The following is a 14621-nucleotide window of genomic DNA, read 5'->3' on the forward strand; positions in this document are numbered from 1 at the left end:
GGTACCGTCCAAACCGACACCTCAGAATTTGCAAATCATAAATAAGAATCCCCGCCTTACCAGGCCAGCAACTCAGAAAACCGTCGAGCTGAGGCCATGACCACAAGGAATACCATGTTGAACGGCACAGCCTTTAAGAGTCTCAAAAGACAAGGTCAAAATGAATCCGGCATGCAACCGCAAAGAAGTACCCTAAGACCGGACCCTGGACAGGGTTGCTGAAGAGGTGCACGAAGATCCAGTACTCCGTGGAGGAACAGAACTACATGAAGCTGAAAAGGAAGCGAAGAGCTAGATATCCAGCCCATGGAAAACTCGAAGATTGCCACTTGAACATGACGGGAAATGAATGCCAAGCCCCTGGCAATACGCTTGCGCCAAAAAAGAAAGAATATAAAACATAGAACTCAGGAAGGGTGCAAACATTGAGAAGAAACCATGAAAGGACAAGCCTCCAAAAGGAAGCAGAAGCCACAGGAGAATACATCAGGATTGCCTGGAGAAGAGGAGAAAAAACCTGCTTCGCATAACCCATACAAGGCAGCTATGACTGTGCAAAAGCCAGGTTGGAACATCAAAGTAGGACTATCTATGTGGTCAAACCCTAGGAGAGTAAATCCGGAGATACCAGGAATCTCAACAAGTCAGCCGCCGAAAGACTCAACAGATCCGCATAGCAAGGATGGCGCAGCCAAGTCAGAGCCACTCCAAATACAGAGCCCTGAAAGCGAGCTTGAGATGGCAAATTCATCCAATTATTAGCCAGGGGAAAATACCAGAAAAGAGAAACCAGAGACGAGAAAGAAGCAACGCTGCTACCCCCTCTGACCGCCAGGCCCCACGTCCGTCGAGGAAGCTAGGAAGCCCTGCTTTCCGAGACGAGGCTAGGAGGTCTAGGTCCAGGAGATCGCCCCTGTATATAAAGAGTTGGAAAGCCCGAGCAAATCATCCAGGATGGAGAAGATGGTACTACCACCACTATGTATGTTTGCGAAAGCGCCGAAAACCACACCCAGCGCTGCATCGGTCAACCAACTCGAGACGGACCATGCTCAGATATGGAGGTGAGAACGTCTATCGAAATCCACTTCCCGTCCTGTAAAAATACGCCGGACAGAAGAGAAAGAAGGAGATTCCACCCATTGAAGCAGAACATAATGGTACTTGCCAACTGATTACATCACGTACTATCCCGGGGATAGAGCAATACCACTGATAGAACACCGTCCTAAAAGGTCTGCAACGTCATTCCAGAAGGACGGTCTGAAACCTCTGAAACGGTAGCCGGACTGTACTGCAGTCCAGAAGAAAGAACGAGTACTGACTCCTTGCGCTGAGGATTGAAGGCACTGAGCCCCCCAACCCGACAGCCTGTTGCATTTGACGACTGCGAGCCAGTCCGGCAAAGACCGAGACATGCCTCTGACAGAGCAACCTTACTGAGTCACCAAAGTATAGGAAGCAATGCATGAGGATCCGACTAGATACTACTAGATACCACACGTGGAGCCTTAGATACAGGGAACAACTGGAACAAAAACAACTGCTTTAGCTTTCTCATGTGAAAGTGAGCCGAAGAGCCCAGTTGAGTCACCAGCATAGATGTCAGAACCTGCACAGAATCCCATAATCTCGTTCCTGGTGACCGAAGAAGGCAAAACTGAGACCGCAACCTGTGGCCCGGGCTCAGGGAAGAAACACAGTCCCCTCCTACGGGAGCAACAGCCCCTGATATCCCAAAAGTTAGCATAGGAGAAGAGAGCCCAAGAGAAATCTAAAGAAGCACATCCAAAGAATTGACGAAAAGAAGTTCAAATAACAGAAATCACCCTTTTGTGACCAACCAGAGATGATCTGGCCGTGCCAAGGGTGGCACAGCAAATACCCCAGTGACGGGTTGGACATATGGGAAAGGTAAGTAGACATGTAGGAGATCGAGTGCTGACAAAAACTCTCACTGATGCTCCGCGGTAACGATCGATCTCAAAAGTTTTTTTTATTTTATTTTTTGAAATATTCAGAAAAGTTTAACTTTGAGAAACTAATTGACCCAGAGGAGATTCAGCCCTTGACCGACCGATCCCCCCCCCCCCCCCCCCCCCCCCCCCCCCCCCCCCCCCCCCCCGTTACAGTCACCATGAAGAAAACTGAACAACTTCCTTTGCACCCATGTTCCGAAGGAACTGGAACTACTGCTTTCGGGTCCAGGAAGCCCTGAAGGGAACCTCGCACCCACATCACCGTCGGCAGCTCAATATACAGCGAGTCTGAGAAAGAATCAAGAAAGGGAGAAGAGGAATCAAAGTTGAACAGACACCCTCTCGTCCACCCCCCCTCCACCAGAAAACCCAATGAGGTATCATACCCTTTGCGAACTACACATGGCAGGCTGGAGAACTGGCAGGATGAGAGTTGAAAATCCTGGAGAAAAGAAAGTAACTGTCCTGAGAAAACTCCAGTACAGCGGTACAAGAAAGAAGAGGAGCAGAAGCAAACGGCCAACCCGGACCCTATCGAATGGAATTCTGAAAACAGGGTCGTGACGGCTAAGAGTGGACACACCACCACATAAGCTTCTCTTCAACAACAATAAAGACACCCTAAGTGAAAGGCAGAAACTGAGTCTAGTCCCCTTAGCAAAGTTCATGTACCTGGCAGGCAGAAAGAGATGATGCAAACTGACAAACAGCCCTGTCTCCCCCCCTCAGAGAGTCACCCAGTACATGGCTACAAGGGAATGAACCCGCGCATAACAAGGCGAAGAGGGAAAAATAGGGGAGCAGCATAACATACGTCAGGAGAAGACGATAGCCGCACAATGCTATTGAGCATCCCGAAAAATATAGGACCCTGCGTTGGTCCAGACACCAACAAAACTTAGTCCAGCCCGCTTGAAAAGTCAAGGTGCCACCAGGCAATCCCACACTACCAGGAGAGTGCAGCCCCAACAGGAAACCTAGCACTCAAGTACCAGGAAAAAAATTTTTTGTTGTTGTTTTTGGTTTTCCAATTCTTTACCCATTTTATTGTCTTACAATAAGCGTACAATATCACTGAAACTCTTCAGCAATATAATATACATACATATCACAAGGAAATCTTTCAATAGCGCCACTTGATACCAGCAGCGCGGCCCCAAGGCGCAAATAAGAGGAAACAGACAAAAGTCATAATTCCCACCATACCGGGACCCCGGGAGGTAGGAGGAGAGATCCGAACCAAGACCGGGGTATCCCTCCCCAGCCGCTGACCGTCCCAGCGGCAAAGCACCTCCTGCTGACCCAGTGCCGGAACAAGCCGCAATCGAGGAGCCAATCGCATGATGGTCTCCCTCTCCAGCGCCCTCAGGCAAGGCAGGATGGCTCCCATACCCCAAAGAATCACCTCGGGATTGAGTCCAACTGCCGCGTGAACCGCAACTGCCGCTGCAAACCACCGATGCCACCAGGACCAGAACCGGGAGACCAGGGAGGCACAGAGATAAGGCCGCAGCTGAAACAGGCGCTAAGAACGCCATGGCGCCTCCGCCAGCGTCGGAGCACAAGCGTGAGTCATCCGCTCGCTGAAAGGCACTGGCTCCACGACCGTGTCCATCTTGGCGGCTTTAACACAGCCGCAGCACCCACTGTGCACAGGCCAGCCCGTTAACAGGCCGCAAAAGCTAGGACTCTCCCGCCCACGCACATAACAAGCTCGTGGCTCCCGCGCGCAGGAAAGCACCGTTTTGAACAACCGTGTCCAAGATACCAAACAGGAGGTCTTTACTTAAACATCCACACATTGCAAACTATAAACTCCCCATACTGCACAGTTTTCACTGCCCAATAAGGCTTAGATGTTGAGGAATAAGTTAGCTATTTGGAAAGGCATGCGACCGCACAGCTGCAGGAACTCCAGAACATGCATAAGACCAACAACAAAACCCGTAGGTCTAAGACAACCGCAAAATAATGTAACCCGCAGATGCAATGCAAAAAGGAATACTCACAACCTAGCTGACAGGGCTGGCAGACGCCGGTAGACACCGGTTGAGCACCCCTGAGAAGGCATAATCACAAATAGCAAATGGTCTCCTTTTTTTTTTTTTTTTAAGGGAAAGAAGAAATAAATAGAGACCCAATTAACTCCTCTATCACTGGAGGGAGGGTGAGGCAGGGACCTGGGGGGGCCCAGGTGTAACCCCTAAAGTCGGCACCGTTCAGCCGGACACCCCTGTCTCACTGAAGAGAAAATCTCAACAGGAGAAAATAATGGTCCAGCCACAGCCAGAATCCAGGAGCTAGATGAATAGCAACCATAACCTGCTGGGAGATAGAGAATATTGGAGATGCAGGAGGAGTCCCAGCCAATAGGACCACCTGTTAATCAGTTTCTCTATCTCCGCCTGCTGGTAGATGTGAGCTATCCCATTGGTCTCTGGATTCATCTACTGCTGTTGCTAAGGAAAGTACTTTTTCTCTTCTCTCTTGCACTCCTGTCAAATGAGTGAATGGAGTTGAGCCATGAGTAATGAATCCACGTTTTACAGCGTTTCTTACATGGCAACATTGTGCTTTGCACTTATTCAAAGCTCTTATCATTGATTTCAAACTTCTCATATATTACTGATTTTTATTCCAATCACTCGATTGTACTAGTTTTATTTTCCAACTCTTATTCTTATCTAGGAGAATCTAGATTATTGCCTACAATCATTAGCTGCTTCTTTGCAGGAAACTATGTCCTACAGATCATCTATACAATTTTTTGTCTTTTTTGACATTAATATGTTGGGCGCATCCTGTTTCCAGGGGACTAATATTCAGCAAGTTGGCTGCATGCATCTTGTTTTGTTATATTTCACCTTGACTGCTCTTACTCAGTCGAGCCCCAGCTCTTCAAAGGTTCCAGTTTTGCAGCTTTAGTAGTTTTTTCTCAATCTATTTCGATTCAGAATAGATGAAGCTGCTCTTATTTTTCCTTGGTTCTTTACTTTTGTCCAGACAATATTGGCCTTTCAGCCTCTCAGGTTTTCAAACTTGCTTTCTTCAAAGCCAACACTCCCACCATCCCATTCGGGTTAGCTTGTAGGTCATCCATACGTGAGAATATGCTGCCTGCTTGTCCTGGGATAAAGCACAGTTACTTACCGTAACAGGTGTTGTTATTCAGGGACAGCAGGCAGATATTCTCACAACCCACCCACCTCCCCGGGTTGGCTTCTTAGCTGACTATCTAAACTGAGGAGACGCACACCCTGCATCGGGCAGGAAGGCACTCGCACATGCGCGGTACAGTCAAGTCGTGAACTTTTTAAAGTTCTTCAAGCAAGAATGCTTGTGCAGCTGTCCGCATTGGGGCTCCGTGGATGACATCACCCATATTACATTACATTACTGGCTTATATTCCGCCTGTACCTTTCAGTTCTAAGCGGATTACATCAGAACGATAGCTGGACATTTCCAGGAAGAGAAATACAAATTACAATTAAGGCGTAAGGTCTAAAGCAATTTTGATGAGTGGGTTCTAAGAGGGGGAGAGAGGGGGAAAGGAAGGGATTAGGACATTTGGGTGAATTTCTTGAATAGTAGGGTCTTGATTTCTTTGCGGAAAGCCTTGAGGTCAGTTGATGCTGTCAGTAGGTTGGTGATGGAGGGGTCCAATTTAGCTGCATGTGTTGCAAGTAAGTTGTCATACATCTTTTTGCGTTTAGTTCCTTTAAAAGGGGGGAAGGAGAAAGGGGATTGGGTTCTCCTCTTTCTGGTTAAGAGGTTCCTGTTTAGACGGTTGTTTAGGTGGGTGGGTGCCGTTCCGTTTAAGGTTTTGAATAACATACAGTATAGTTTGAATTGGATGCGGGCTTGTATTGGAAGCCAGTGTGAGTCTAGGAAGGCGTTGGTGATGTGGTCAAATTTTCCAAGGGAATAGATCATTCTGAGGGCAGTGTTCTGCACAGTCTGTAGTTGTTTTATTAGGTAGGTAGGACAAGAAAGGTAGAGGATATTGCAGTAATCCAATAGACTTAGGACTAGGTATTGAACTATGAGTCTGAATTGTTCTTTTTCAAAGAATTTTCTGATTTTGCGAAGGTTGCGCATGGTGAAGAAAGCTTTTTGTGTGATTTTGTTGATTTGCACCTGAAGAGTGCAACCTCTGTCTACTGTTACTCCAAGGAGTTTGAGAGTGGGTTGTAGGGGATATGTAAGAATATCTGCCTGCTGTCCCTGGATAACACCTGTTACGGTAAGCAACTGCTTTACATTTCACAGGACACTATGTGCAATCTTACATCACAGATGCATTGAAGTCCCACTGACTGCAAGATTAGCTTATTCCTGTCAATTTTTTTTTTTTAATGTTTAAGTAAGAATTGAGGAGACACGCCCGGTGCATCGGGTGGGAAGGCATTCGCGCATGCGCGGTGTGGGTAACTCGAAACTTCTAAAGTTTCTACAAGCAAGTATGCTTGTGAGACGTCCGCATCGGGGCTCCGTCGGATGACGTCACCCACTTACAAGCAAGTATGCTTGTGAGACATCCGCATCGGGGCTCCGTCGGATGATGTCACCCACTAGTGAGAATACCTGCCTGCTTGTCCTGGGATAACATAGCAATACTGTGTGTATAATCCTTGTATCCCAGAGCAATGATAATTAACTTACAGCAGACAGCTGTGATTGTCTTGAACTACACATTAAAAATCCTAACCCTATATTTAATATCTAAAAAAATAAAAACCAAAAAGAGGGACTATAGGTCCTGGCCACTTGGACACTACATTTCTGCTAACTGCAGTTCAGAGGAAGTCGGCATTTGAACTATGACTTGTTCAAGGAGGTGTAGGCAAAATGTAGGACAAAAGAACTGGTGACTGAGAAGTCCTTTAAAATATTATTCCGGCATGCTTTTCACAAACAGCACCAATCCCTACAAATAACCAGTTCCCTATTCTGTAAGAAAACTGCAGGGTATATTACAGCTATATTACTTTCATCATAATGTACATGATTAATACACAAGCTGAAAAAAAAAAACCCCAAACAACCAACCAGAAGCTTAGACATGTGCCATGGGTTACTACCACAAGACCCATTCCATAGCTCATACCTCAGATGAGGTTCACTAACTTGGTCTTATGTAGAGGTGATGTGCCCATACCTCCAAGAAAAAGGAAAGATAGGTATGGACTCCTATTGGATGTGCAGCAGTACTAATGAACTCAGTCTCAAAACAAGCCATGTTCTGAGGTCAAATATTTTATGATCAAAAAGGTTTACTACAGACATACCCAACCATAAAATCCTTCATACTGTTCCTCCCCCTTTCCCGGCCATCTCTAACTTCCCTTCCCACGCTATACCTAGCCAACTGGCATTCCGGAAGCATTATTATGAGGTGATGTTCTGAGCAATAGTTACGCTAGAGTGTGAGCTAGCTGAAAGTCCCAGTGGACTTCTGATCTCTACTCATATACATTTCTTATTTTGAAAAGGAAGTGTGTGAGAAAGGGACTTGTTAAAAAAAAAAAAAAAAATGCACCAGTTCACAGTGCCACAACTTTACAGACCTCCCCCCCCCCAACACACACTTTTCTTCCAGGGAACAAGAAATGAATAGCCATAGTTGTAATTACAAATCAAGTCTACTGCTCAATTTGCAATTGTTATTTTTAAGTATTAAGGGTTGCCTGACAACGCCTCCCTCCAAAGCTTCAGATCAATGCCATTCTTCCACAAGAATATCTAGCAGCACTATAAAAATGATAAGTAGTAGCAGTAGCTGTAGTAATTCCTATGGCTTTATTTTTTAACATTTATTTTTAAGCTACTTCTGTTAAAGCATCTGTATATGCGCAGAAGGCTTTACAAAAGTTTATATTTACAGATGAATGCTGCTACTTTTTCCAGCAGTATCAGAACACTGCTTCGACATGTTTCACTAAATAGCTGCACTCCCACCGCAGCTTCCTCCCAGTAAAAAGCTGCAAAGTCAGCTAAACCTGTTGTGTCTGAGGCATATGTAGAAATAAGTGTAGATATCCAGCTGCTCAAAGAGTCACTTACAAGTCCTTTGACTAGCAGTACTATGGCTAACATAACTAATATGCAAGAACATACAGCCCCATATCTGGAAGAAATCCACCAAGGAATGTTCTTCATTGAGGCGAGGGGTTCCTGAGGCAAGGAGAGCTTTTCTACATCCATTAGTTTTACATTATTCCACTGGCTGGTATCAAAACTCTTCAGGACAAGACTCATATCCCTACCTGAGTAGGCAGGTAAAGGGCTTTCCTTAATTAATCGGATTTTCTCCCTGAACTCCTGCATCTGCTGCAGAAAAATAATGGGATCTGACAAGTCCTTAAAACCCTCTGCAAGGCTGAAAGCCTGTTTCTGCTCATGCAAAACCATGTTGAGTTTATTGATCTCTGGGTCATAGGCCTGCATCACTGCAAGCTTCATACTCTCAAGATCAGAAAGTATTTCATTTCTTTTCTGCTCCAGTGTGTGCTCTAATGTGTCAAAGTACTCCTTAACTTTGTCAGAATCCTTAGTCAGTAACTGCAGGGCTCTCCTCTTGCTCGATTCCAGGGTGTCAAGCTGGGACAGCAAGTCTCCACAGTGCCATGTTTCAAAGCTCTGAAAAAGACTTTCAAAAGTATTCTTCTCTAAGCAGTAGGCATCCTCAATGGAGCAGAAATCATGGTTTGCATGGTCTTCTTGAGTAGCACAGAACCCACAAATCAGCTTCAGATCTGTTGAACAGAAAATGTTAAGGGGTTGCCCACTGTGTACTTTGCATACGGGCATCTTTGGAAGGACTTTAAATTTGTTATACTTCTCTACAATTCCTTTCAGTGAATAGTTGACTTGCAAACTACCAACACCTATGGCAGGAGTTTCTTTTCGACAGGTGGGGCACTTGAAATTCGACTGTCTCCAGAGAGCACTCCTAATATTTCCTTCAAGGATCCCTTCTAGGCATTTCTTACAGAAATTGTGTGAACAAGGTAAAACCCGAGGATCATCAAACAGGCTACAGCAAATGGGACAGGTGAGATCTTCCTCCAATAGTTCCATCATATCCTGCAAAGAAAAGGAAGAAAAAACAAACTATTAAATGGAACAAAGCTATCTGGAGCCAAATTATCATGCCTAAGCAGAATGACCACTTATTTTCAGTCATCAAGCTTGTACACACAGAATTAGAATCCTACTATTCTGAGAAAACTCAGGGTAAATCTCAGAAAGAAATAAAATATGATTTTCAAAATCAGAACTGTAAACTAGTCTGTAGATACGCTAAATCATATTGTATATTAGATCCCTGCCCTTCAGATCTTATGACAGCAGCACCTTTAAGCTTTAAATTAAAATTATTGGATTGGCTATTTGATTCTTTGAAAGCAGGAAAATTTCCACAAGAGGAGGATAATATCATTATTACTCCAATAATTTAAGACTAGAGAATGACACGGGGAAAAAATCTGTCCCCGTCACTGCACCGTCCCCGGCCCACCATCCTCTGCACCGCCCCGTCACCGTCATCGCCATCCCTTTCACCGCCCCGTCATCGCCACTGCCATCCCATTCACCGCCCCGTCACCGTCCCCGCAGCATCCATATAAGCCTCAGTACTGCGAAACACCATGAAGACAGAAGAGAATCCTGCCACCACCACTACTACTACTACTGCACTGAGAATCTGTTTCAGTGTCTCTGCCCTGTAGTAAAAACAGAACATAAAATAAATCAATTGACTTGTCCTCCCTTGCAATGTCTCCCATGTTCACCTATAGCTCGAATCAGGTCAATTGTGCACACTAAAAATGCAGGTGGATCTGAAACGTGAGCGCAGGCAGGCAGTGATACAAAAACAGCAGACACCCGACCGATTGCAGTGTTAGGCCATCTCCCTCCCTCCACCTCACTTTAGATGTAGAGTATGCCGGCTTTCTTTTTCGCCCAGCCGCACGTGCGGGTGCTCATTTGTTCAATATTCTCCTCTGATGCAACCGGAAACAGGAAGTTGTAAGAGAGGAGAAGATTGATCAACTCGAACAGCCGCGCAAGCGCGGCTTTTTGAAAGCATGCGGCTGGGCGAAAAAGAAAGCCGGCATACTCTACATCAGTGTTTTTCAACCTTTTTACACCCGTGAACCGGCAAAAATAAAAGAATTATTTTGTGGACCGGCAAACTACTAGGACAAAAATTTTAAAACCCTGTTTCTGCCCCATCTCCGCAAGCTCAATCACCTCAGTAACTATAGAAAAATAGACAAATATAGTACAAAATATAGAAAGCAGATATAACTTCTCAAAACTGACACATTTTGATCACTAAATTGAAAATAAAATCATTTTTCCTACCTTTGCTGTCTGGTGATTGATTTCATGAGTCTCTGGTTGCGTTTCCTTCTGTCTGTGTATCCTTTCTTTCATTTCTTTCTTTCTGCACTCAGGCCCAAGAATTGTCCCTTTCTATTCCCTCCCTCTTTCCTTTCTATGTCCTTAGTGCCCCCGGTGCCTCCTTCCCATGTCTTTAGTGCCCCCAGTGCCTCCTTCCCATGTCCTTAGTGCCCCTTCCTGTCTTTAGTGCCCCCAGTGCCTCCTTCCCATGACTTTAGTGCCCCAGTGCCTCCTTCCCATGTCTTTAGTCCTTCTTTCCTGTCTTTAGTGCCCCCAGTGCCTCCTTCCCATGTCCTTAGTGCCCCTTCCTGTCTTTAATGCCCCCAGTGCCTCCTTCCCATGTCTTTAGTGCCCCAGTGCCTCCTTCCCATGTCCTTAGTGCCCCTTTCTGTCTTTAGTGCCCCCAGTGCCTCCTTCCCATGTCTTTAGTGCCCCAGTGCCTCCTTCCCATGTCCTTAGTGCCTCTTTCCTGTCTTTAGTGCCCCCAGTGCCTCCTCCCCATATCTTTAGTTCCCCAGTGCCTCCTTCCCATGTCCTTAGTGCCCCTTTCTGTCTTTAGTGCCCCAGTGCCTCCTTCCCATGTCCTTAGTGCCCCTTTCTGTCTTTAGTGCCCCCAGTGCCTCCTTCCCATGTCTTTAGTGCCCCTTTCTGTCTTTAGTGCCCCCAGTGCCTCCTTCCCATGTCTTTAGTGCCCCCAGTGCCTCCTTCCCATGTCTATAGTGCCCCTTTCTGTCTTTAGTGCCCCCAGTGCCTCCTTCCCATGTCTTTAGTGCCCCTAGTGCCTCCTTCCTATGTCCCTCTCACTGCCTTCCACACTTTGTCCCACCCCCACCCCCGAATCCTGCCTACCTTTCTCCCTCCCTAGCAAAAGCCAGCCTGCTGCCTCCCTGCCGCTCAAAAAAAAAAAAAAAAAAACCTCCTTCCTTTTCCCCTGCTCTTACCGCCATGCTCATGCTGCAGCTACTAAAGCCGACAGGAAGTCTTTCCGACTCAATTCTGAAGTCGGAGAGGACGTTCTGGGCCAGCCAGGAGGAAGGATACTGGATGGAATTGGGGTGGAGGGAAAGAAAGGGGGCAGATGCTGATGGAATTGGTATGCAGGGAAAGGGGGGGAAGACATAAGGGGGAAGGATACTGGATGGAATTGAGTTGGAGGGAAAGAAAGGGGGAAGATGCTGATGGAATTGGTATGCAGGGAAAGGGGGGGAGACATAAGGGGGAAGGATACTGGATGGAATTGGGTTGGAGGGAAAGAAAGGGGACAGATGCTAATGGAAGTGGGGGGAAGAGAGAGGAGAGAGTGAAATGCCAGACCATGGGGGTGTGGGTGTGGAAGAGGGAAGGGAAGAAGAGGAGAGGAGAGAGATGTCAGATCATTAGAGGAGGGAATGGAAGAAGATGGATGCCAGACCAATGGGGGTGAAGGGAAAGATGGAAGGGGAGGCATACAGTTTCTGGAAGTGGCATAGAAGGACAGAAGATGAAAGGAAGAGAGTAACAAGAAGATGAGGAGAGCAGAAACCAGAGAAGACAAAGGTAGAAAAAAAAATTATATTTATTTATTTTTTTGCTTTAGGGGTCATGCATCGCTTTTTCTGTGGTGTTGCATTGTATGCAGAGTCCAGCTTCTTGGTGGTTCAATTTAACCTTTGTCTACCTAATTCTATTTTCTCCCCCCTTTTACAAAACTGTAGAGCATTTTTTTAGCGTCGGCCATGGTGGTAACAGCTCTGATGCTCAGAATTCTATGAGCATCTGAGCTGTTACCACCGTGGCTAAAAGCCATACTACAGTTTTGTAAAAGGGCAAGAGGTTAGTTTGTGATTACATATTCCATACTAGGCGAAGGTGTTTTCTGTGTTCTGTTTGTTTGAAAGACATGATTTTTTGTTAGCGTTGACTAGCCTTGTTTGACAAAATGACAATCATCTTTTGCTTCACGTTGGATTCTTTGGTGGACTGCTTGCCTTGTTTCGTTGCAAGTTAACATACTTGTAGTGGAACATACTAGAGGAGTTACAGATTTGGTTGTTTATACATACATATGGGTTACAGTTGGTTGATGTAGAATGAGGCAGTTAGGCATTGTAAACTTGGTTATTAATATAGATTTATATTTCAGATAGTATTACTTGCTTTACAGTATATTTGAACACTTTTATATATGCATAGAAAGGGTTCAGAGTTAATGTCCTGGGTAAGTAGGTGGGAAGGAAGGGGGATTTGTTCAGAGATGTTTGAGGGTTGCATAGAAGAAAAACTGCACTGGTATGCTAATCTTTGTTTGTTTTGAATTTAAAAAAAACAAACTGTGGAACTAAAGTAAAAAATAAGAAAACAGATAAATCGGGCATGAGCGGGGCAGGCCCAGGGGGGCCCAGTGTACTTGTGTGCCTAGGGGCCCTCAAATAATTAATTATGCCCTGTTCATGTGACTCCTTTCTACCATGAGTTGCATTGGCTTCCAGTGGAGGCACGTGTTTTGTTTAAGCTGGGTTGTCTGTTACAAAGTTGCGTATGGTATTGCTCCAAACTATATGACTGATAGATTTCTCATAGCATTCCATAAACATAGGAGAGAATCACATGCATTGTTTAATTTTCTGTCTGCTCAAGGTTGTAAGAGCAAGAAATCCTTGGAACACACTAGCATTTCAGGCTGCTTTCTATGACAAGGAATTTAGGCCACTGTTGTGTAGTGCTTGCTCTTACAAGCACTTTACAACTCAATTGAAAACTCATTTTTTTTCAAAATATTTAGCGAACTAATTTAAATCATCCTTAGGTTATATTATTTTTAATCTTTTGTTCACCGCATTGAACTTACGGTTATGCGGTTTATAAGTACGATGTTATGTAATGTTTTTTTCTCCATGTCCAGCATCCATCTTTTCTCTGCATTCCTATCTGCCCTGCCCAGCATCTGCTGACTCCTCATATTATCTCCCCTCTATGTTTGTATCTTACCCTGTCCAACATCTCTCCTCTGTGTCCCTATCCCTTCCATTATATCTACAATCATCCCAAATCTATTCTATATGCTAGGATTTATAAACTGCTAAATCTCAATAAGTTTAAAGCTGTGTACAATCATAGTCCACACCTAAGCAAAAACTTCTACACAGTAACTAATAGTACTACTACTATTTAAAATTTCTATAGCACTGAGGATATGATACAGTGGGAATAGGTATCTGACAGCAGTTCACTAAGAACTAATCAAAAGCTAAAACAAGCTTTACTTACAAGCATAATTTTTAACACATTCTCAAAATTTTATAAGCCACCATCAAAATTTTATAAAAACCACCACCACTTTTTTTTTTTTAAAAGATACAGAAAAATTCATCCCTGTCTCTTCTGTCCCATTTTCTCCTGCCCAATTCTCCCAAGGCCATTATCTCTTTCTTCCCTCTATGCTCCCTCTTGCAGGTTCAGCATCTCTCCCTACCCTTCCCTTTTGTCATGTTCTTTCCTCCTCAAACCAACTTCCTATGGGTGGGATAGGACAGAGGGATGGCCCTTGGGGGGCTAGCCTGAAGAATCATGTTTTGTGACAGGTAACCATCAAGTATGGGAGAATGGGGAAGAGATGATGAACTGACAGGAGGGAAAGGAGATGGGAGTGATGCTGGACCCACAGAGATGGAGAGCAGGGAACTAATGTGTTAGAGGAGGGTACTTCAAGCAAGCAGCCCTAGGCTTTTTGCCAGGTTTGCTCAATGGTAGCCATATCCCTGGGCCTTACACACATTCACCAAATCAGGCAGAACAATTCTGCCAGCTTAGATTATGCCTCTCCCACCACACCAGCTCTGTGTGCTTTTAACTTCGGCACACAGCTGCCCCTAAGCAGTAGTTTAGCCGCGGTTTCATGAGTCAGCATCGGGGTCTTTGCTAGACCAGCCCGCTTCGATGATGTGATGTGGACCGGCCTACCAAAGACCCTGCGGCTGCCTCATGAAACCGCAGCTAAACTACTGCTTAGAGGTAGCTGTGTGTCGAAGTTAAAAGCACACAGAGCTGCCGCTAGCCTAAAGAGAGGAAACATTTGCTGGAGAGGGAAGGAGGGAAGGGAGAAGGGGTACTCCTGGATAAGGGAGGGGAAGGGGGTACTGCTGGAAAGAGGAGAAGGGAAAGGGAAGGGAACAGAGTTACTGTTGGAGGAGGAAAGGGAGAAGGGGTACTGCTGGACAGGGGAGAAGGAAAATAGGAAGGAAACAGCTCGCAGG

General features: G+C 45.4%; 1 protein-coding gene across 6 annotated transcripts in view; it reads right to left on the bottom strand.

Annotated features, from left to right (window-relative positions):
* Positions 1–7063: 7063 nt before the first annotated feature.
* Positions 7064–14621, bottom strand: part of TRIM13 (tripartite motif containing 13) — a 33647-nt gene continuing 26089 nt past the window's right edge. For 4 of the 6 annotated variants that reach the window (XM_033950096.1, XM_033950095.1, XM_033950094.1 and 1 more), the window contains one exon: positions 7064–9066. In XM_033950096.1, the coding sequence (XP_033805987.1) occupies positions 7843–9063 (1221 nt within the window). In that variant the 5' untranslated portion in view covers positions 9064–9066 and the 3' untranslated portion in view covers positions 7064–7842. The remainder of the gene's footprint in view (positions 9067–14621) is intronic. The other 2 variants (XM_033950098.1, XM_033950093.1) reach the window with 2 other exon arrangements.

This window comes from Geotrypetes seraphini, chromosome 6, assembly GCF_902459505.1.
Source record: "Geotrypetes seraphini chromosome 6, aGeoSer1.1, whole genome shotgun sequence".
Classification (NCBI taxonomy): domain Eukaryota; kingdom Metazoa; phylum Chordata; class Amphibia; order Gymnophiona; family Dermophiidae; genus Geotrypetes; species Geotrypetes seraphini.